Raw genomic sequence first — 23653 nt, forward strand, 5'->3', positions numbered from 1 at the left:
ACCCCGGATGGCCGCGAGGTGACCAGTACTGGATCTGGGTAGTTGTTGAGAGGGAAAGGAGAAGGAAAGTGACTGGCGTTCCCCGGGGGTCGACAAAGGGCCTGATTTCCTATAAAAGTGTCTTGTTTCTGTGGAAAGGCACAGGGGTCCACCGTGACCGTGAAGGTCAGGGTGGGAAGTTGTCCCCCCTTATCCCAGCCTCGGGAGGCCACCGGACGATCACGGCTCGTTCTCCCGCCTATCGCTGGGGCCAGGTGTGCCCTTCGAAAGGGAAACTTATGATTTATTGAAGCCGGTGTTGGGTGCAGATAGCCGGCGCCGGAGCAAGAGGATGAGGGTGGCCCGCTAACGGAGGAACGGAGTGCCCTTAAAGGCTACCTCCGTCCTGGGTTTCGGCACCAAATGAAAGGACACCGCGGAAAATGCAGAAGGAGGCAGGTTAGCAGGTCACCGGAGAAGTCCGCTTTATTACAAGATGAGGCTTACATATATACTCTTGGGGCTCCCGGGTGAAGGGACAGGTGACATGTGCGTTTCTGGTTGGTCCGGCTTAGGCGCCGGCGGGAAACGGAATGATGGGAAGAAGAAGCTGCCCCAGAACCATCTTAGGTATTGAACTGTATACAGAGCCTTACTCGGGTGTGTCTGCAATCAAAACGCATCTAGACCTTCTCTATCTCTTCCCAAGAAGAGGGTTTAAAAAAAAAAAAAAATCCCTGCGTTTCCAAGAGGGGCGGTGAGTGGCCTGCCACGCCTCGGGTCCCCTATCGTTTGACTGTTTCTCCTTTTTAAAAAATAAGGTGTTTATTTTGAAAGCCGCTCAGGAAGCTGCCGTTTAGAAAGCCCCAGGAGATCCCTCACTTCCTCCTCTGGCCCCACATTCAACTCCTTTCATCCCGAAAGTCCGGGAGCAGAACCAGGAAGCCGACACACCCCGGTGCGGCCGGAGGGCACCGTGCGCTTCGGGCAGCACCGGCTGCGTCCGGCTGTCTGCCACCAGCACCCAAATCCATTTTCAGTTTTCTGCTTTGCAACTTTACTTTGGTCTCCCCCACGCCCGGCCCTCGGCCCGGCCGCTTCCCGCCTCTCCGCCCTGGGGGCCGGGGCGTGGTGACCCGCGGGGCGGGCGCGCGCGTTGCCCGGGAGCTCGGGGGGGACCCCGCGCGGGCGCGCCGGGGGCGCAGACCAGCAGCGGCACCTCCCGGCGTCCTGGCCCCGCCGCTCGGGGCGGGGCGCTGCAGGGGGCGGGGAGGGGGGCGGAGCGCGGCCCGGGCGACGCCCCCCGTCCGGCCCCGCGCGTCGCGGCGGGCGCAGGGCAGCGCCCCGCCCAGGCTGCTTCCGCCCGGCCCCTCAGCCTCGCGAGCGCAGGGCCAGCGCTGCCGGTGGCGGGTGCGCGACCCGAGGAATGAACAGGCAGCCGGGCGCCCGCGGCTCCGACCCCGCCTCGCGCCCGCCCGCTCCAGCCGCGCCCCCCGCCCCGGCCGCGCCGCCGCCGCCCCCAGCGCCCGGCCCGCGCCGCGCCCCGGAGGCCGCCGGCTACTCGCACCAGCTGCTGCTGCTGCTGCTGCAGTGAGCGCCGCCCCGCGCCCCGCCATTGTCCCCGCCGCGCCGCCCGCCGCGCCGGGCCGCGCACCCGGACGCGCATGGGTGGCCGCCGCTGATGCCGCCGCCGCCGCCGCGCCGCCCTCCGAGGCTGCGTCCGGGGAAGCCCGGCAGTCGGCGCCCCCCGGCCAGGATCGCGCCCGGATGGAGGCGCCCGGGCTGGCCGCGGCGGCCGCGGCGCGCACCGACCCTCCGGCGGCCGCCGAGCGCACGCCCGACGGGGCGCCCGCGCCCTGCCCCAGCCCCGAGGCGCCCTCGCCGGAGCCGCCCGTCTACTCCCTGCAGGACTTCGACATCCTGGCCACCGTGGGTGAGTAGGGGGCGTGGACACCGGGGCGGCCGGGGCGCTGGGATCAGACAAAGGGCCCTAGGTGCCCGGGCCTGGCCTCTCTGGCTCGGCTGCTGGCGCCGGGCAGCCCGGCACCTGAGTTTCCTCCATAGTTGTTGGAAGGCGCACCCCGCGCCCCGGTCGCCTTACCTAAGTTTCCGATGGCTCGCTCTCCCATAGATACGCCGCCCTGGCGACGGGGCTGCGGAGCGTCACAAAAGTTGCTGGGAGCCACCTCACACTGGGGACCGTGTGCGCCCTGCTCGGGCTGCGAACCCCAGGGGCAGGCGCCGGCCCAGAGGGCGTCTGCGGACCGACCCCAGGGTCGCCTCTCGCCAAGTCGAGTGGGAGAACGGCCCTGAGTGGAGAGGACAGGACCCCCCAACCCCTGAGTGCGTGAGGCGCCGGGCTTGGGGGCCCCGGGTGCCTGCAGCGTACGGGAAGTGGGGTGCGCTTTGGGAACGACCAGTGGCACCGCCTCAACGCCCTGTGCCTTTCTGTCTTGTGCATCTGAAACTTGGAATTCCTTTATTAAAGGACGCTTGTGCGTTTCCTTTGCTCTCTGCCTTTGAACTGGCCCCGGACCGGGCAGCTGGAAAGGTCGGTTTCAAGTTCTGCGGGCGCTGGGATCCTGGGCAGGCAGGGGCTTGGTGGATCCCGCCGCTCCGAGTGGGTCGGAATGTCCGGCCGATCGTGGGCGCTGCATTTAAACCCTTGGCACCCGGAGGCCCGCAGCTTCTTAGCGACGCCCTGTTGCTAAGGGTGTCACAGAGACTTGTTGCTGGCCAGGAAAATAAGCGGAGGAGGGCACGGGGCAGCCTGGGTGTGTCCGTGGGGTGCGCGTGCTTCCCAGGCGCTTCGCGGGTTTGCCCCGGGTTCCTGGCAAGAAAGAAGGCGGCCGGGGGTTATCAGGGGCCCGGGGCCCTAGGTCAGGGCTGAGAGGACCCCTGGGCACCGGGACACGGAGGTCCACAGCCCTGAGGAGCAAGGCTGGGCACTTCTCCTTTTCCTCTCTGTGTGGCGGTGCTTGGTCCCCAGGGAAGGGGTCACTGGGGAAGTCTGAGTTTGGAAGGGACCGGGGTGGGTGGAGCCCCTTCCTGTCCCTCCTCCTCCTGCTCCTCTTCCTCCTCCTCTGCCATCTCTCTCTGTCTCTCCTTTCTTGTAATCTTCCCTTCTTTCTCCTCCTTCCTCCTCTCCTCCTGGGCCCTCTCTCCCCTCCCTCCTCTCTCTCCTGTCCCCTCCCTCTCTCCCTGCGGGGCTGATCTCAGAGCTGCCTCTGTTTTGCAGGCAAGCAGGGCGGGGCCGCCACTCCCCAGGTGCCCGGCTCCCCCAAGAGGTGGAAACCCAAGTCAGCTGTGGAAATTGGACTCTGGTAGCCTGTCCCCGGCACAGCCTGCCAGCCCGTATTCCTCTGGGGCCCTGAGCACCGCATCAGTGGGGTCTGGAGGCCAGGTCAGCAGAGGCCAGGGGTCTGGCGCCTGCGGGCACTGAAGGCCCGGTGTGTTTGACAGCAGGTTGGCACAGGGTGCCGGGTGGGTGAACCTCATCCTCACAAACAGCCTCGCCGCCTCTGGGGACCACGTCTAGAGACTCGGGGGGTTGGGCAGGGCTGGGCAAGTGCTGCTTCCGCCCAGTCCGGCATCTTTCTCTGTCAACACAAAAACATGCTCGGGCGTTGCTGCAGGACCCTGGGATTACTGCGCCTCCTGCGCGCTCCTGCCAGGCCAGGAGAGCGGGACGCAGGCGCGCCTGTGCGCCCGGTGGGTGTGAGTGATCATCCCCAGAGAACAAGAATACACCTAAAAAATACACAGGTCTGCAGCCTCTTAGAGCCCTGGGGATACTGTGTCCGGGCCACTGTGTCCCGTCCAGCAGCCTGAGCACGCAGCACGCGTGCATCGGGATTCTCTGCAGCTCGGCTGGCCCTTGGCCCCCTTTCCAGATTCCTGCAAAGGGTCCCAGCCCATACCAAGGGGTCTCTGAATCTCCTCTGGGGGCCTCTGTTGTTCGAAATGCTGCTTTGGGTGACTTCAGCCCGTCCACAGAGGCCAGAGAGAGGACATAACCCAGGACACACTGACACATTCTTTCCTTATCCCAGACTCCGTCCCTTGGAACCTTCCAGCACTGACCTTGGCAGGAGTTCATTCTGAACTCTGGGGTTCTTGGGAAGGACAGCTGGCAGGTCCTGTGCCACTCACTTGTGCTTCCCGACTGTCCCTTGTTCCCTCCTGGGGGCGATGGATGTTCCTGGTCACCGAGGAGCATCCCAGCCTGGGCTCCTGGCCCTTCCCCCGCTCCCCCAGCAGAATCGCCGGCTGGACCTTGAGAACACCCTGCACCTTTCCGGGCTGTCAATCAAAGGCACAGTCCCTTCTGCCTGACTCGGCAAAGTCCTCGGGACCACAGAGACCAGAGATGGTGGGGAGATAAGACTTTAAATTTTTTTTTTTTAGTTGTAGATGGACACAATATCTTAATTTCATCCATTTATTTTTGTGTGGTGCTGAGGATCCAACCCAGGGCATCAGACATGCTGGGCAAGCGCTCTGCCACCCAGCCACAACCCCAACCCAAGATAAGACTTTTGAGCAAAAGTCCCAACCTGGAAGAGACTGTGTTCACAGGCTCCTGTAGACTGTGGCCAGCCGTGAACGCAGAAGAAAGGTTTCTGGGCTTCCAGGAAAACACCAGTCCTCCTAACTGACCAGCATCCTTCCGGTTCATTGGCTTGAAATAGCGCGGTTTGTCATCAGGAGAAGTCTTGATGGTGCTGGATATTTTGGTGCGTGGACGGATTTTGGAAATGGGTCTTATTTGAAGGCTCATTTCCTAGGTTTGAAATCCCTGGCTTCCTAGGATTGACACCATCACTAGAGAAAAAAATGGTTTGCAGATTTCCCGTCGGTACATCACCAAGCCTTGCTTGTTCGCCCGAGCAAGAACAGAGGTGTCCCTGGAAACATGGCGGGCAGGTAAAGATGCACACAGGCAAGTTCATCCAGATATCGGTTCTTGGCTTTCTTGAACCTCTGTTTTGCTCTCTCTCTTTTTTTTTTTTTTTTTTTTTTGAGGGGGGCGGGTACCAGGGTTCGAACGCATGGACACTTTAACTGCTGATCCACATTCCCAGCCCTTTTTATTTCATTTTTGTAAATTTAGTGATAGGGCCTCACCAAGTTGCTTCGGGTCTCGCCGAGTTGCTGAGGCTGGCCTCCAAGTTGTGATCCTTCTGCCTCAGCCTCCCAAACTGCTGAGATGACAGGCATACGCCAGTGTACCTGGCCAGTCTCTCTCCCCACGTGCTCAAGGGAAAGATGCAGACGATGAGGAAGTCTCCAGAGGTCTTTCGTAGATCCTGTTTCTTTTACACACATTTGTTGAAATGGCCCCAGACTCGCAGGGGATTGTGAAACGGTACCTGGACTTCTCAGGTTGCTTGAAGCCAGTCTCACCGTGGGCGATGTCTCCTCTGGAGGCAGATCTTTACGCTGACCAGCGTGGGGACGTGGCACCTTGTTGTCCTGCAGCTGCAGATCTTGTTCCTTGTTGTGGCTAAGAGGTGGACAGTCCTGTTGCAGACGGAGGGTTGTAACCTGCCTGTCTGGGCAGAGGCCACCACCCAGTTCCACCTGAAGAGCAGATTTCCCGACGCAGACCCTGTGCACCTGTGTGAAATGAGGACTCTTTGTGCCGTCCCCAAATCCCTGAGTTTTCTTAGACGCTGGCATATCCGAAGGAATGATTGATTATAAACGGCTTTCAGATTTGAAGTGCTTCCCGTCAGGGTTCTCTGCCCTGAAATATCTTCACTTTGGGCTCCAGGTCCCGTGACTTGCTCACGGATCGCCTCTTTCTGTCTTGCTCGACCATCATGCCCAGAGCCACCTGGAGCCCAGGAGCTGGAGAGGCGGGAAGGAGCCTCCGTGAGCCTGTGGAGGCAGCTGGACTCCATGGGAAGAGGCTGGTCCTGTCCACATCTGGACCCAGAACCTGTGCAAGGGACCTGGTGTGGACACGGGGTCTCTGCAGAGGCAGTGAGTGCAGGGCCCTGAGAGGAGCTCCTCCTGGTCAGGGTGGCCCTGAGGCATGGCCGTGTCCTCACAAGAGACAGAAGAGGAGACAGACACAGAGGAGGAGCCACGTGGAGACGGAGGCAGAGGCTGGAGGGCTGGGGCCCCGTTCGGGGATGGCTGCCTGTCCACACTCTGGCCTTGAGGACCATGAGAGGATAAATTTCTGTCTTTGTGACCCCTCCCATCCCGACGCTCTAGGACATTTGTGCGTTCACTGAAGGCGGTCGCCATGCCGACCCTTCTGTGCCAGCTGTCCCCGTCTCTGACCTCCAGCTGCCCCCTTTCTGGCCGCCTCAGGGCTTGGCCAGTTGCGTCCCTGGGTGGCTCCCCCAGATCCTGGACGGTGCAGGGTGGGGTTGCAGGTTAGTGCCTTCGGGAGAAGTGCTGGCTTTGCTTCGGAGCCGGCATCTGCCACTCACTGCATGATTGACATCTTCCCAGTTCTTGGTGGACCAGAGCCAGGGACCTGGGTGGGGGCCTCCCTTCGCTCTTTCCATTTGTCCTCCTTCTCTGCCTCCATGGTCCCCCATCGAGCAGCCGCATGAGTCCCCCCAGGGCTCCGGTCTCCTCTCGTCCTGGCTCATGGTACATCCGGCTGCAGCTGGCTGCTCGGGTGGCCCAGCCATGGGGCGCCATCTTGAATCTGTTCCAGCCTCGGCTGGCTCCTCTCTCTCTGCTCCCATCTGCCTTCTCGCCTGGGAAATGACCTCAGCTGCCCGTCCCCCCGTCCCAGGCCCAGCGCATCCCCTCCTAAAGTCCCCAGGGCGAGACACTTGCTCGTCACCTGGGCTGTCCATGGGTGGCACGTGGCTCTCTGTGGGTCACCAGCAGACTTGTTGAGGGCTGGATCCGCCCGTCCTGGAGGGTGACTGGAGGGACCCCAGGGGAAGATTCCTGGGAGCGGGTCCAGCGTGGACCAGCTTCCGTGGGTGTCACCTCCCGCCCAGCAGGAAGCTGTCACCGCGAGCTGGGTTTCCTGGCGCCTCGTTCCTGCTTCTGAGTGGAGCGCTTTTGTTTTCCGGGGGACCTGCCGGAATCTTGGCTCCTACGCGTCGGCCTTCGCGTCCCCAAGCCGGTGCCCTCTCCACGCTGCCTCTGGGCCGCAGCCCCGCCTGCAGGGAACCGTGGTGACCAGGGGCGGCGTGTGGCCGGCAGCCTGGACCCTGCGCCTGGGTGTCGCCCGCGCCCGGCCGCCTCTGGGTGGGGAGGACTTGCTGTCCCTCTTCGCTCTGCTTCCAGGAGCTGCAGCGGGTGCCTGTGGTCAGCCGGCCGTGCTCCTGGGCTGGGGCCAGCATCGCAGGCCACACGGTCTTCGCTAGCGGGTGTCTCAGGGCAGGTGGCATCTCGTCCCTGTGACCTTCGTACCCACGACTGAGGACGGAGCTCTGTCCCGCGAGGTCGTGCCCAGGTGGCACCCTATGGGACAGCTGCCTGTGAGTGACAGCCACGTGTCCCCATCTGCCCGGGACTTCCCAGCTGCCATCCAGTCTCCCGCTCCGGGAAACCCCGGCGTCCAGCCAAGCCAGCAGGAAGGCGCTGTCAGTCTGTCTGTCTGTCCGTGCCGGTCATTTCGGAGCATCCTGAGGGACAGGCAGCTCTGAGCCTCCGTGGACCTTGTGCATCCCGGGCAGCAGGCAGGGAGCCGGACTCCGCTGCACACTCAGCTGGTTTTCCAGAAGCTCATGAAACGACAGGCAAGGGTCAGGCAGGGAGGGTCGCGGGGACTGGGCGCGAGGACACAGGCGGGCGCAGGACGGTGGCCACCAAGGGAAGAGGAAGCGGGAAGCTGGCCCATCAGGGGACGGGCTCAGAGGCCGGCGGGGTGCTCAACCCCAGAGGAGGGCGGCGGCCGCTCCCAGCCGTGGTGCCCTGAGGACCCCGGCGTGCTGTGCGCACGGGACCACCCGCCGTGCGTCTCTGATGCTCCGGGTCCCCTGGACCTGAGAACGGGCTCCTCCGTGTCCGCCTGTGAGCTTCCGGAACCCGGGGTCAGGGCAGAGGCACCGAGTCTGCCTGGTGCAGAGGGACAGAGGTGGACGTCCAGACGACCCTGGTGGCCAGGTCCTCCGGGGCTGGGAGATGGGGTCCCAGGGGGGTGAGGAGCCTCTCCCCGGGGTTCTCAGGACTTTCATAGGTGCCCGCTGCCCGTGGACAGCAGGTGGTCAGCTATAGGCACCTGGGAAGCGGGCTCAGGGTCGCAGGGTCTCAAGATGGCCAGTGGTCACATGGGGGACTATCCCTGAGTCCTTTCAAGAGTGGATGCAGCCTGACGTTCTCTTGGTCAACTAGGGTCACCATATCAGAGTAGGGGACTCAACAGGGTTTTTCCTGTAATATTTCCGCAGGCTGAAGGCCGAGGTCCAGGGGTGGGCAGCGCTGGCTCCTCCCCAGGCCTGGCTCCTGGGCTGGCAGATGCCTCTTCTCCCTGGGTCCCCATAGGGTCGTCCCTCTGTGTGCGTCTGTGTCCTCACCTCCTCTTCTACCAGGACCCCAGTCCTGTGGGGTCAGGGCCACCCTGGGGACCTCACTGCTCCTCAGTCACCTCTGTAAAGACCCCTCTCCACACACAGGCATGTCCCAAGGTCCTGGGATCAGGGCCACCCTGGGGACCTCACTGCTCCTCAGTCACCTCTGTAAAGATCCCTCTCCACACTAGGTATGTCCCAAGGTCCTGGGGTCAGGGCCACCCTGGGGACCTCACTGCTCCTCAGTCACCTCTATAAAGACCCCTCTCCACACACAGGCACGTCCCAAGGTCCTGGGGTCAGGGCCACCCTGGGGACCTCACTGTTCCTCAGTCACCACTGTAAAGACCCCTCTCCACACACAGGCATGTCCCAAGGTCCTGGGGTCAGGGCCACCCTGGGGACCTCACTGGTCCTCAGTCACCTCTGTAAAGACACACGGCCACCTCCTGAAAGCCAGGGGATCACTCTATCAACATAGGTGTCTGTGGAGGAACATTTACAATTGAACCCATAAAGCCCAGGACTCTCAGTGCAAGAGATGATTCTGGAGACTCCCGGAAGCCGGTGAAGTAGTGAGAGGACTCAGCAGCTCACCCACTCCGAGGACAGGCAGCCAGGATCCTCCCAGGACAAAGGACAAAAGTGTGGTGATTGTTAAATTAACCCCTTCCTCCCTCCTGTCTACCGCTCCTGGCTGGTGTGAATGGTAGCGCTGTGGACTTAGCAGGACCCCGTAAAAACCAACTTTGGTTTCCTGTTGAAGTAACGTGCAGGCGTGGAATTGCTGAAGCCGGAGGTCCCTCTAGGTCTGTCCTCTTGCAGGATCTGCCCTGCGTTCTCTAGAGAAGCTGCACCGTTTCCTATCCCTGCTTCTTCTGTTCCTGCACTACTGAGCTGCTTCTCCAAAGGTTCCTCTGGAGCACGTCTCTCTGTCTCCGCAGAGAGACAGGTGAATGCATCTCAGACCAACCGAGCTTGAGGTGCTGGATCGGGAGAGGCAGGAGCAGAATTGATGCTTCCGCACCGCACCAGCTGCAGCCTGCGGGGCTGGTGGCTCTCAGCTCCGCAGGCTGCAGCCCAGGTCCAGGCGGGGCAGACTCGGGGCTGCTGAGGCTGCTTCCTGCTCACAGATGGCGCTGCTCCTGGTCCTCACAGGTGGACGGGCAGGGGGCTCTTTGGTCTCTGTAGAAGGACCCTGGTCCCCTTCCTGGGCTGCACCTGCTGAGCTCAGCCCCTCCCAGAGCCCCACCTCCCACCCCAGCACCTGGTGAGGACTCAGCACAGGAACTTGGGGACACACACTCAGGTCCCTGCTCTGCTCAGGGGGCTGGTGCATCCCTGTGTGAGTCTCCTGGGCTGCAGTGACCAGACCCCCAGCCCGGGGCTGGTGGACCCCAGACCTGACAGCTCTCAGCTCCGCAGGCTGCAGCCCAGATCCAGGCGGGGCAGACGCAGGGCTACTGAGGCTGCTTCCTGCTCACAGATGGCGCTGCTCCTGGTCCTCACAGGTGGACGGGCAGGGGGCTCTCTGGTCTCTGTAGAAGGACCCTGCTCCCCTTCCTGGGCTGCACCCGTGAGCTCAGCCCCTCCCAGAGCCCCACCTCCCACACCAGCACCTGGTGAGGACTCACACAGGAACTTGGGGACACACACCCAGGTCCCTGCCCTGCTCAGAGGGCTGGTGCATCCCCGTGTGAGTCTCAGGAAGGGGATGTTGTCCCCTTTGGGGGTCAGAATCAGTCTGATCATTTTGATGGATGCACCCATCAGTCCATAGCAGGGACCTTCCTCTTGGTGCTGGGGGGCCCTCTCCAGGGCCTCTGAGCCTCTCCGTCCCCTGACTTCTCAGGCGTCCAGGATAGCGCATCCTGCAGTCTGCTCTCATGCTGTGCATGCGCGTTTCTGAATGTGTGCGTGTGCCTGTGCTCCGCCTGCCCTTTCTTCCCTTGATGGACAGCGAGGGACTTCTTTGTCCCCTCCCACCACCCTGGGCCTGGCTGTCAGCACCAGGACTGCCGTTCTGCACGTGTGACCGGGACGTGCTCGCCAGCAGTCCACCATCATGGTCATCATCGCTGGTGACCCCTGTCCATCTGGTTCTCTGGGGCGGATGGTGGTGGCAGTGTCCTGGACTGGCGGGCGGTCTGCTGGCTAGCTGTTGCAGGAAGGCCCAGGTCCATCCTTCCTGTCTACAGGGCGCCCGGGGTGGGGGGATCCTGGAAGTCCCTCAGGAGCTCTTCTCCCTGGAGAGGGTGCAGACGTCAGTTGGTGGTCATTGGCCAGTCTGTGCTCATGGTTCCAAGTCGAGGCCTCAGGAGGGCTGGTTGCTCTTTTCTTGCTCTTTTGGTCTTTAGAAATAAGTCTTCCGAGCCAGCAGCCTTGGGTCGGATCCTTGGGCGAGCATGTCTGGTTCTGTCTCTCCTGACACCTGTCACCAGAGGAGGATGCTGGTGCCGCCCCTGGACACGCCCAGATGCTGGCGCCGCCCCTGGACACGCCCAGATTTTGGCGCCGCCCGCTGAACACGCCCAGATGTTGGCACCGCCCCCTGGACACGCCCAGATGTTGGCGCCGCCTCCTGGACACGCTCAGTTGCTTGTGCTGTCCCTGGACACGCCCAGATACTGGCTCTGCCCCTGGACACGCTCAGATGCTTCTGCTGCCCCTGGACACGCCCAGCTGCTGGTGCCGCCCCCTGGACACGCCCAGATGTTGGCACTGCCCCCTGGACACGCCCAGGGCCAGCAGCCGGTCTCCCCCTGAGGGTCAGCTGGCTGGCATTTTCAGTCACATGCCCTCCAGCTGCAGGGGGACTTCTGCCGTGCAGTTTGACTGACAGGGGTTCCAGGAGCGCGTGCACCTGAGGCCCTGGTAACGACAGCGGGCTCTGTCGTCGCTGCCCAGGAGGCGACGCGCTGGCTGCCGTCAGCACCCGGGGGGACTGTGACTCACCGCTGCGTGCCTGGGTGGGGAGGGGATGTTTGAGTTAATTGACGTCTTGCAGTCCGGCTGCCCAGCTGGAAGTACATGCGCGAGCTAATTGCTAACTTTTCTGAGTTTTTACCTGGAGCTGAGTGAGGAGCGCCTCTCCATCTTGCAGGCCTCCTAGGACGTTTTCACCTGGCATGGGGACGGACATTTAGACCCAGAGAAAGGAGGCAGGGAGGGGCCTGCACACAGATATTCTTTAGCTTGTTGATGGATTTGTAATAGGGTGTGTGAGTCCATTTCTGTTTTCGTTGCTATAACAAAATACTTGAGGCTGAGAACTTATCAAGAAAACAGGTTTCTTCTCTTTATTTTCTATATTTATTTCAAATTTACACAAACCCAGTTTTGTCCAATGACCAGCCAACTCTCACCAGGTCCCACCTCTTCAAGGCCTGTCCACCTATCTACAATGTCACCGTGAGGACCCAGATTCCAAAGCGTGACCATTTGTATGAGAAGCCATTATGTCACAGGAAGAGGTCTGGTTCAGACCCTGCAAGAAGGTTCAGAGGAGCAATGATGGGGCTGTGAGGGTCTTAACCTAATCTTAGTGGATTAATCCACTTGAATGGACTAACTGGGTAGTGACTGTAGGCAGGTGGGGTGTGGCTGGAGGAGGTGGTCACTGGGGACATGCCTTGGGGACTATATCGTGTCCCTGGCTCCTTAGGGACTGTATTGTGTCCCTGGCTCCTTGGGGACTATATCCTGTCCCTGGCTCCTTGGGGACTATATCCTGTCCCTGGCTCCTCGGGGACTATATCTTGTCCCTGGCTCCTCGGGGACTATATCTTGTCCCTGGCTCCTCGGGGACTATATCCTGTCCCTGGCTCCTCGGGGACTATATCCTGTCCCTGGCTCCCTGGGGACTATATCCTGTCCCTGGCTCCTTGAGGACTATATCCTGTCCCTGGCTCCCTGGGGACTATATCCTGTCCCTGGCTCCTTGAGGACTATATCCTGTCCCTGGTTCCTTGGGGACTATATCCTGTCCCTGGCTCCTTGAGGACTATATCCTGTCCCTGGCTCCTTGAGGACTATATCCTGTCCCTGGCTCCTTGAGGACTATATCCTGTCCCTGGCTCCCTGGGGACTATATCCTGTCCCTGGCTCCTTGGGGACTATATCCTGTCCCTGGCTCCTTGGGGACTATATCCCGTCCCTGGCTCCTTGGGGACTATATCCTGTCCCTGGTTCCTTGGGGACTATATCCTGTCCCTGGCTCCTTGGGGACTATATCCTGTCCCTGGCTCCTTGAGGACTATATCCTGTCCCTGGCTCCTTGAGGACTATATCCTGTCCCTGGCTCCTTGAGGACTATATCCTGTCCCTGGCTCCCTGGGGACTATATCCTGTCCCTGGCTCCTTGGGGACTATATCCTGTCCCTGGCTCCTTGGGGACTATATCCCGTCCCTGGCTCCTTGAGGACTATATCCTGTCCCTGGTTCCTTGGGGACTATATCCTGTCCCTGGCTCCTTGGGGACTATATCCCGTCCCTGGCTCCTTGGGGACTATATCCTGTCCCTGGTTCCTTGAGGACTATATCCTGTCCCTGGCTCCCTGGGGACTATATCCTGTCCCTGGCTCCTTGGGGACTATATCCTCTCCCTGGCTCCTTGGGGACTATATCCCGTCCCTGGCTCCTTGGGGATTATATCCTGTCCCTGGTTCCTTGGGGACTATATCCTGTCCCTGGCTCCTTGGGGACTATATCCTGTCCCTGGCTCCTTGAGGACTATATCCTGTCCCTGGCTCCTTGAGGACTATATCCTGTCCCTGGCTCCTTGAGGACTATATCCTGTCCCTGGCTCCCTGGGGACTATATCCTGTCCCTGGCTCCCTGGGGACTATATCCTGTCCCTGGTTCCTTGGGGACTATATCCTGTCCCTGGCTCCTTGGGGACTATATCCTGTCCCTGGCTCCTTGAGGACTATATCCTGTCCCTGGCTCCTTGAGGACTATATCCTGTCCCTGGCTCCTTGAGGACTATATCCTGTCCCTGGTTCCTTGGGGACTATATCCTGTCCCTGGCTCCTTGGGGACTATATCCCGTCCCTGGCTCCTTGAGGACTATATCCTGTCCCTGGTTCCTTGGGGACTCTATCCTGTCCCTGGCTCCTTGGGGACTATATCCTCTCCCTGGCTCCATGGGGTTTACATCTGGTCCCTGGTGATCAGAGCTCTCTCTGCTTCCTGGTGCCACGTCCTGAGCTGCTCTCCTCCTCCAGACCCTTCCGCCATTTTGTTCTGCCTCACCTTGGGCCAGAGCCATGGAGTCGGCCCAGCATGGACTGAACCTCTGAGACCATGAGCTGCAGATAAACTTCTCCACCTCTAATTGTTCTGGTCGGGTGTTTTAGTCCTCGGTTCCTGTGGTGGGATTGGCCGTGGGCCACCCGTGGTTGGTTCTACCAGCCTTTTACGGAGCAGACCAGGTACTTTGGTGTCAGGTAAGGGATTGTCCTTTTCCCGTGCAGGAAGAGAGAGCCGAGGAGGCCTGGGATTCGCCTCTCCCGTGCCTCTCTGTGCACGAGGACACCAGAGACCCGCTCCTGGAAATCCAGGGTGGTTACGCGTTGGACCAGAAAGCCCGGGAGGGACTCGGCATCTTTCCTGATAGCTTTGCTATACGGCTGCCCATTTAGAAATTCACGCTCTTGACCCACCAGGTCACAAGGAAGGAAATGGGCGCCCCCAGCCCTCTCCAAATGCCAGGTGCCCGCGTGAACTGCAAGGCATTCATTAAGCACATTTCTTCTCTGAGGTAGTCATTTGGATATTTTACGGGTGAGGCAAAGCGAGCGCTCTTTTGCATTTGTTGGCAGTTAATTTGGGTGATGATTTCACCAGGCTGAATCATTACTTTGGAGTCACTTGGCGGAAGGTGGGGGCCCTGCAAGTGTGGGGCTGGGGGTGGGTCGGGAGAGCAATCCTTAGTGTGCTTGGGTGCTTAACATGGTTGGAGAGACAGGAGTGAGACCCAGCCCCTCTGACATCTGGGTTGCGTCGGGAGCTGGCATCCAGGGGACCAGAGAGGGAGGGACAGACACAGCGGAGGCTTGGGGAGAATGACAGAGCAGATCATTCCAGAGATTGGATAAATCAGCTGGAAGGTGTATAGCCAGCTCTCCGTTACTGTGACAAGATGCCTGAGACAGTCAGCTTATAAAGAGGGAAGGTTCGTCTTGTGATATGGTTTAGATGTGAGACGTCTCCTAAAAACTCACGTGGGAGTCGATGCAAGAAGGTTCAGAGGATAAATGACTGGGTTATCAGAGCCTTAACCCAAATAGTGAATTAATTCCCTGGTGGGGAATAATTGAGTGGTAACTGGAGGCAGGTGGGGTGTGGCTGGGGCAGGTGGGCACTGGGGGCGTGGCTTTGGGGTATAAATTTTGTATCTGGGGAGCGGCGTCTCTCTTTCTCTGCTGCCTGATCGTCATGTGATCGGCTTCCTCTGCCAGTCTTCCGCCACGATGCTCAACCTCTTGGGTCATGAGAGGTGTAACCTCATGAGTGCATGAATCCACCTGCAGAAAAAGTGAAAGGGAAGAAGAGACTGGGGTCTTAGTGTTCCCTGGAAGTACGCCCCAGGGTTGTGCTTCTCCCCTCTGGGCCTTGCTTCCTGAAGATTCCACCACCTCCCTGGAGAGCCACCCCGGGTGTCAAGACCTCAGTGCATGGTCCTTTGGGTGGACACTTCTCAGACCATAGCAAATTGATGCTCCAACCATCGAAAGGCCATCGGTCCTGGGGATTGGTCCCAGGTCCACTTAACCACTGAGCCACACCCCCAGCCCCGTTTACATTTCATTTTCAGACAAGGTCTCACTAACTGGCGGAGGCTGGCCTCCGACTTGCCATCCTCCGTCGTCAGCCTCCCCGGTCGTTTTTTTATATCCTGTCTGATTTTCTTCATGCCTCGTACTATTAACTCTTGTCTCGGATTCTCGCTTTCGACTTCCTGCTTTCGACTTGCATGGATTTCTGAACCAGATTCTATATATTTTCATCCTCCAGTTGTTTTGGGCTTACGTTTGCCTTCCTCCTGAAGCTTCCGGAAGCTTGTAGGTGGACAGTGGTTACTTGAGAGGATCGGGGCCGAGTCCTGGGAGAGGTGGATCACGCCACCTGGAAGGCGGTCAGGAACCCCGTCTTCTCCGGCACCCTGGTGTGAGGCTTGGGTGTTCAGGCCCCGGGTCCCCCTCCGCCGGGGCAGCGGGCCGAGCGGGGGCTTTGCCTCTGCGGGGGGGAACCTGCTCTTCCTGGGGGCATCGGTTCACTGGGGAGCCGGGCTGTGCTTTCTGGGCCCACCTGCGTGACGTGGGGCGTCTGGACACGCCGGAGGCCCGGGGCTAGCAAGTCCCGTAACCCACGCCGGGTTTCGGGCCGACTCAGGGTCAGCCCTGCTGATTGCTGGCAGCACGGCGGTTCTTTGAATTTTGGCAATGCCACCTGACGGACGGTCCCCAGGGCCACCTGCCCAGAGAGAGTGGCAGCATCGGACAGGGGAGGGAACCGTCCACACGAAGCTGGCCGCCTCCTGTTCTTCCTCGCTGAGTGAGCGGGACAGGCCGTCCTTCCAGGGAGACCGGGCTCTGCTCCCAAAGGCGGTGTAAATCGACCCCTGGGGCGTCTTTGTTCTCTCAAGGAGGCTGCGTGTGACCTGTGGGCCTCCAAGACTGCTTGCTGAAGTCGGCTCTTTCTCCGCTGTGACCAGAGGACCCGATGAGAACAGCTTTAGAGGAGGAGTTTATTGGGGCTCATGGTGTCAGAGGTTCAGTCCATGGTGGGCGACTCCATGGCTGTGGCCCAAGGTGAGGCAGAACAAAATGGCGGAAGGGCCTGGAGGAGGAGAGCAGCTCAGGACGTGGCACCAGGAAGCAGAGAGAGCTCTGCTCACCAGGGACCAGATATAGTCCCCAAGGAGCCAGGGACAGGATATAGTTCCCAAGGAGCCAGGGACAGGATATAGTCCCCAAGGAGCCAGGGATGGGATACAGTCCCCATGGAGCCAGGGACGGGATATAGTCCCCAAGGAGCCAGGGACGGGATATAGTCCCCATGGAGCCAGGGACAGGATATAGTCCCCAAGGAGCCAGGGATAGGATATAGTCCCCATGGAGCCAGGGACAGGATATAGTCCCCATGGAGCCAGGGACAGGATTGAGTCCCCAAGGAGCCAGGGACAGGATATAGTCCCCAGGGAGCCAGGGACAGGATAGAGTCCCCAAGGAGCCAGGGACAGGATATAGTCCCCAAGGAGCCAGGGACAGGATATAGTCCCCAGGGAGCCAGGGACAGGATAGAGTCCCCAAGGAGCCAGGGACAGGATATAGTCCCCAAGGAGCCAGGCACAGGATATAGTCCCCAAGGAGCCAGGGGCAAGATAAAGTCCCCAAGGAGCCAGAGACAGGATATAGTCCCCAAAGGCACAGCCCAGAGACCTCTTGCAACCACACAGCATCTGCCTACACCCACCACCCTGTGAGCCCATTCAAGTGGTCAGCAACTCCCTGACCCTGTTCCACGATGCGGCTCTCTGAACATGTCTGCTTGGCAACGTCACCTTGGCCTCTACCTTTTCCCCTTCAGCACACCCTTTCTGAGTCGTCCTTCACCTCCGGGAACGGGCAGCCTGGCTGGTCTTCGATCTGGGGACTTCGCACTGTGACCCCGTGACCGTCCGTCCAGCCCCAGAGGTGGCCCCTACGGAGCTGGCAGAATCAGCTCTGTCATTTTCCATGATGGTCGATCTCCTCCCGAGCGTGAGGGACGCATCCCTCCTACCAGCGTGTGTGTGGGGACATCTAAGTTTTTTCTCTTTTCTTGGCTCTCCGTCCACTTTGCCTCGCTGTGTTTGTCAGACACCTCGGGCGGCGTGGCCCGTGTCCCTCGGGTTGTGGGCGCCATGAGCCAGCATCGAGGTCGCCGTCGGCATGTCCTGCTGAGACGCGTTTCTCCATTCAGCTCGGGGCTCTTGCCGGGCGCGGTTCTCCTACGCGGTAACGGGCCGAGAGTGGACGCGGACCTGCTGGGTGCCGGGAAGCCCGGCCGTATTTCTGTCCTGACCTCATTGCGGTGTCCGGGACCCGCGTGCCCGTGCCAGGCCTGCCTGGGTGGGTGGCTTCAGCGGCCGCCGGGGCTGCAGGCGGTGGCTCGTCACCCAGGGGCTGCGGTCGGTTCTCTTTCTTTCTCGACATAGAAACGGGACGTAGTGGCTGCCCAGGACGCGGGCACAGGTGTCCCTTGCAGGAACGTGCTGATGTCACGTGTCACTGTGACCAGGAGAGGGTGACGCGCTCAGCCCGAGGCCTGGGAGCCATTGTTTCCGGTGTTCCGGGAAATTCTCCATCGGTTCTTTGAAGCGCGGTGACTTCATCCACCCGACGCCAGGGGACTGTCCCCGGTGGGCTCCGGGCTTCCAGCTTTGCCGCTTGAATTTCTTCTGCGGGGACGACCTTCATGTGACGGAGCGGACGCTCCAGAGCGTCCTGGGCAGGTTCCTCAGGGCAGCCGAGCGGCCCAGGCCATCGCGTCAGAGGACGGCCATCGAGACCGCCTGCGGAGATTGCCATCTAAGCCGACCGTGACGGACACGCCAGGGGACCTTGGTCAGGAGTAGGGGTGGCTCAGGTTATGTCCACTCTCTGGTTGTGTCCACTCTCCCGCTGTGTCCACTCTCCTGCTGTGTCCCCTCTCCCACTGTGTCCACTCTCCCGCTGTGTCCACTCTCCCGCTGTGTCCACTCTCCCAGCTGTGTCCACTCTCCCGCTGTGTCCACTCTCCCGCTGTGTCCACTCTCCCAGCTGTGTCCACTCTCCTTCTGTGTCCCCTCTCCTGCTGTGTCCCCTCTCCCGCTGTGTCCACTCTCCCGCTGTGTCCACTCTCCCGCTGTGTCCACTCTCCCGCTGTGTCCACTCTCCCAGCTGTGTCCACTCTCCCGCTGTGTCCACTCTCCCAGCTGTGTCCACTCTCCCGCTGTGTCCACTCTCCCAGCTGTGTCCACTCTCCCGCTGTGTCCACTCTCCCAGCTGTGTCCACTCTCCCGCTGTGTCCACTCTCCCAGCTGTGTCCACTCTCCTTCTGTGTCCCCTCTCCTGCTGTGTCCCCTCTCCCGCTGTGTCCACTCTCCCGCTGTGTCCACTCTCCCGCTGTGTCCACTCTCCCAGCTGTGTCCACTCTCCCGCTGTGTCCACTCTCCCGCTGTGTCCACTCTCCCAGCTGTGCCCACTCTCCTTCTGTGTCCCCTCTCCTGCTGTGTCCCCTCTCCCGCTGTGTCCACTCTCCCAGCTGTGTCCACTCTCCTTCTGTGTCCCTCTCCCGCTGTGTCCACTTTCCTGCTGTGTCCACTCTCCCGCTGTGTCCACTCTCCCAGCTGTGTCCACTCTCCTTCTGTGTCCCCTCTCCTGCTGTGTCCCCTCTCCCGCTGTGTCCACTCTCCTGCTGTGTCCACTCTCCCGCTGTGTCCACTCTCCTTCTGTGTCCCCTCTCCTGCTGTGTCCCCTCTCCCGCTGTGTCCACTCTCCTGCTGTGTCCACTCTCCCGCTGTGTCCACTCTCCCGCTGTGTCCACTCTCCCGCTGTGTCCACTCTCCCTCTGTGTCCACTCTCCCGCTGTGTCCACTCTCCCTCTGTGTCCACTCTCCCGCTGTGTCCACTCTCTCTCTGTGTCCACTCTCCCACTGTGTCCCCTCTCCCGCTGTGTCCACTCTCCTGTGTCCACTCTCCCGCTGTGTCCACTCTCCTTCTGTGTCCACTCTCCTTCTGTGTCCACTCTCCCGCTGTGTCCACTCTCCTTCTGTGTCCACTCTCCTTCTGTGTCCACTCTCCCGCTGTGTCCACTCTCCTGCTGTGTCCACTCTCCCGCTGTGTCCACTCTCCTGTGTCCACTCTCCCGCTGTGTCCACTCTCCTTCTGTGTCCACTCTCCTTCTGTGTCCACTCTCCCGCTGTGTCCACTCTCCTTCTGTGTCCACTCTCCTTCTGTGTCCTCTCTCCCGCTGTGTCCACTCTCCTTCTGTGTCCACTCTCCTTCTGTGTCCACTCTCCCGCTGTGTCCACTCTCCTGCTGTGTCCACTCTCCCGCTGTGTCCACTCTCCTGTGTCCACTCTCCCGCTGTGTCCACTCTCCTTCTGTGTCCACTCTCCTTCTGTGTCCACTCTCCCGCTGTGTCCACTCTCCTTCTGTGTCCACTCTCCTTCTGTGTCCACTCTCCCGCTGTGTCCACTCTCCTGCTGTGTCCACTCTCCCGCTGTGTCCACTCTCCTGTGTCCACTCTCCCGCTGTGTCCACTCTCCTTCTGTGTCCACTCTCCTTCTGTGTCCACTCTCCCGCTGTGTCCACTCTCCTTCTGTGTCCACTCTCCTTCTGTGTCCTCTCTCCCGCTGTGTCCACTCTCCCGCTGTGTCCACTCTCCCGCTGTGTCCCCTCTCCCGCTGTGTCCACTCTCCTGTGTCCACTCTCCCGCTGTGTCCACTCTCCTTCTGTGTCGTCTCCCGCTGTGTCCACTCTCCCGCTGTGTCCAGTCTCCTTCTGTGTCCACTGTCCCGCTGTGTCCACTCTCCCGCTGTGTCCCCTCTCCTCCTGTGTCCCCTCTCCTGTGTCCACTCTCTTGGCTGTGGTTGGGGAGGCCCGTGACCCCGGAGGCAGCGTAGGGGGAGGATGGAGGAGGCTCAGGCGGCTTGGGGGCCTGGACGGGAGAGGGCGCGTGGGCGGCGTGGCCCAGAGCTGGCGACTCCGTGGTCCAGGGCACCGGCGCCCACGAGGCAGGCAGGGCGGAGAGGGGTTGCAGGGCGGCGTCAGGGAGCCTCTCCCTCTGGCCAGCCTGAGTCCGTCCCAGGGGGTGGACCAGGATGGCGCCCGGTCCCCTTGGCTGCTGCAGTGGCTCGGCACCTGATGAACCCACGCCCCACCCGCTTGCCCTCTGCAGCCCCGCGCGGCTGTGCCGCCTTCCGCGTGCTGGCGGTCGCCCCCGGGCTCCTCCCTGCGTCCGTCTTGCCGAGTGCCCGTCCCAAGCGTCGCAGTACCGTGAACCCTGCGGGCAGTGCTGCCCGGCGGTTTGCACAGCGATCGACCCATTTCATGGACCTTCACAGAATCAGTCTGAAAGGCTCCGGGTGGGTGGCCCCGGGGACTGTGTTGGTGGCCGCGGAGAATCCAGGAAAGGGAACGGGAAGTCAAAGGGAAATCCGAGGTGTCCTCCTGGGAGGCCACCGCATGGGGACCGTTCTGGGATTCTCGGGCTTCGCAGACCCGGCAGGGGGACGATTCCGTAAGGTTCTCACCCGTGCCTTGATTTCTCACCCGAACCCGCGGACAGTGACCCCTCGCTATGGCTCGAACGTGTGTGTCCCCTCGTCCCCCCAGTTTATCTATGGAAACCCAAGCTGCCGTGTCGCGGTGTTAGCAGACGGGGCCTTTGAGAGGTCGAAACGTCAGACGGAATGTTCCGGAAAGAAGCGATTCCCGTGTTTTCAGTTCCGTACTCGATCCTGCCCCGTCCAGCCCCATCCTGCCCGGGATTAGAATCAACGTCCTCCTGCAGCGTATCCGCACTGGATGCACGACCTGCCGCGTCGTGTCCATTTCGGTTACTGACCATCTCGTTGTCACTAGTTTGAGTTCAACTAACCCTATTTTATCTTCCCGTGTCCCCGAAGCACAGGACGAGTGATGCCAGACAGTCTTCTTTGCTTGGTTATCTGTCTCCTCTCTGTGTCCTCGCGGTCTGTCACTTTTATCTACCATCTATGTTTCCGTTTATTTGTGCATCCATGTGTCTGTCATTCACCTGTTCCTCTGTCATACTTATCCATTCTGTCATCCACCTGTCGACCAATTACCTGTCCGTCGGTCCATCCACCCGTCTGTATCTGTCATATCTGCTCCTCGCTATTGGGGTATTGGGTGCCATCTTGCTTCCTGCGCGGGGCTTGGCAAAGGCCGTCCACTGAGAGGTCTGGCTGACCGCTCGACATGCGGACTCTGCCTGCTGGGGCCTCGGCTCCGGCCGCCCCTCGTCCCTGGTGTCTTGGGAGGGCTGCCCAGCCAGTCCTACTGTGCGTGGCGCGCTCTGACGTTGTCCCCGCGGGTCCCCATCTGAAAGGAAGGCCACCTGGTTCCCGCTTGGTTCCCATGCGTACAGACAGGGCGGCCCCTGGCCTTCCGCGGGTCCCCGTGACGTGGGGACCGTTCCTCTGCCTGGCTGGACCTTTCCCCTGTGTTCCGCCCAGGAGCAGAGCCCTGCGTGGGTGCTGGACGGTGCCGGGCGGCTGGAAGCCGGGCCCTGCTTTCCCTTCCCCTGCTGGGACTCCCTGCCCGGCGCCCGCCACCCTCTTGAGAGGCGTCTGCTCCCGGGTGCAGAGCGGGCTCCAGAGCCCCTTGCCCGGGAAGCACGAGCAGGACTCGGGCTGGATCGGGGGGCTGGATCCCCTGGCCATGATCTGGGGCAGGGTCAGCGGGGGGCTCACAGGGGTCGGCATGAGCCCCTGTGGCTGGTGGCGCCCGGACAACCAGTTTGGAGGACCTGGCGGGACACAGCCTCTCCCGGCACGGCTGATTCTGGGCCTCAGCTGCTTGTACGAATGCAAAGCAGCCGGTCCACCGCCCACCGCCCAGCCTCGCCACCCGCTGGGCTCCCACGTCCTCACCCCAGAGCCGGGCACCGACCACCAGGGTCTGACCATGCTGGGCTCTGCTGCTGCCCGCCACCCAAACACACAGCCCCCTTTTCTGGATTCTTCCCGGCCGTCCCGTTGAGGCTGGGACAGAGGAAGCCATTTCTCCTGGAGGCTGTGGTTGGAGACCTGGCGGGCGGAAGGTCGTCTGTGGGAAGGCTGGGATGGGGACCCAGGGAGGCACGGAGGATACGACGGGGCTGGAAGGGGACAGGGGAGGAGCAGAGAGAGACAGGAAGGCAGGAGGAAGGGACTCAGCAGCCGCCGAGGGGGGACAGTGTCCCTCCAAGATCCAGTGACTTTCAGCCCAGGGCGGATTTTCAGAGGAGAGCGCTTTTCCCGTTCCGAGTGAGTGCCTTGATCCAGGAGGCCGGGCAGGGAGGCTCAGCCCCGGTGGAGGAAGGGTCTGTTGCTCTTCTCCGCTGGGTTCCCCGTGTGGCCCGAGATCCCTCCAGGGTGTCCTCTGCCGCACGGCGGCCGGGAGACAGTCCTTCCGTCTCTGTCCCTCTGCCTTGTGTGCTTGCGAGGTTTAGGGGACAGCTTCCGAGGCACGTCCGCCTCTCGGCCTCCGCGGGTCTGGCGTGGAGGCCCCAGCAGGGCGCGGGTTCCTCGGTCGGGTCCAGCCCGCGGCCAGGCTTGATGGCCCTCTGCTGTTCTGCTCCGCAGGCACGGGCACCTTCGGGCGGGTGCACCTGGTGAAGGAGAAGGCTGCCGAGATGTTCTTCGCCCTCAAGGTCATGAGCATCCCCGAGGTCATCCGCCTGAAACAGGAGCAGCACGTGCACAACGAGAAGTCCGTGCTCATGGAAGTCAGCCACCCCTTCCTCGTCAAGCTGTGAGTTCCCCGCCTTCTCGTCCCCCTCACCCACCCCGGGTAGCTCATCCCAGGAATAACGGGGTGAGCACAACGGGCAGGGAAGTTCACGCCTCTCGTCCCGGCGGCTCGGGAGGCTGAGACAGGAGGATGGCAAGTGGGAGGCTGGCCTCAGCCACTTAGCGAGGCTCCGTCTCCAAATAAAAAAATAAAATGGGCTGGGGGATGCTTGGAGATTCCCACTGAGATAGATATTTCAGGACGCTTCTTCCCATTGAGTGGATCCAGCATTGAACCAGCGGATCCGTTCTTCCCTGATTGGCTTAATCCACGTGGGTTGTCACGACACAGTGGTGGAGACTGGCTTGTGTCCAAACACGGTCTCAGTTCTGGGACAGGCTGTCCAAGATCATGGCGGCAGCCGCCGAGGTGCTTGGCGGGGGCTCACCCTCTGCTTCGAAGATGGCGGGCGCCTCCGGGTGGGGTCCCAACAGGGTGGAAGGGGCAGGGCCTCCCTGGAAGTCATTTCTGAGGCATTAATGCAGCGCTCACGACCCGGGTGGCCCAGTGCTGACAGGTTGTGGATCGGGGTCCAACAGGGACGTTCAGACCTTGGCCACGGGCTGAGACCGATTTCCGTCCACTTGCCAAAGACGCAGATTTCCCGCCGGCCTGTCCTTCCCCATCCGTGGC

General features: G+C 61.1%; 1 protein-coding gene across 1 annotated transcript in view; it reads left to right on the top strand.

Annotated features, from left to right (window-relative positions):
• Positions 1-1417: 1417 nt before the first annotated feature.
• The window catches only part of PRKX (protein kinase cAMP-dependent X-linked catalytic subunit), a 59443-nt gene continuing 37207 nt past the window's right edge, over positions 1418-23653 (top strand). Inside the window, exons 1-2 of the mRNA XM_079123238.1 lie at positions 1418-1912; positions 22813-22981. Coding sequence (XP_078979364.1) covers positions 1747-1912; positions 22813-22981 — 335 coding nt within the window. The 5' untranslated portion in view covers positions 1418-1746. The remainder of the gene's footprint in view (positions 1913-22812; positions 22982-23653) is intronic.

This window comes from Sciurus vulgaris (genome assembly GCF_902686455.1).
Source record: "Sciurus vulgaris genome assembly, chromosome: X".
Lineage (NCBI taxonomy): Eukaryota > Metazoa > Chordata > Mammalia > Rodentia > Sciuridae > Sciurus > Sciurus vulgaris.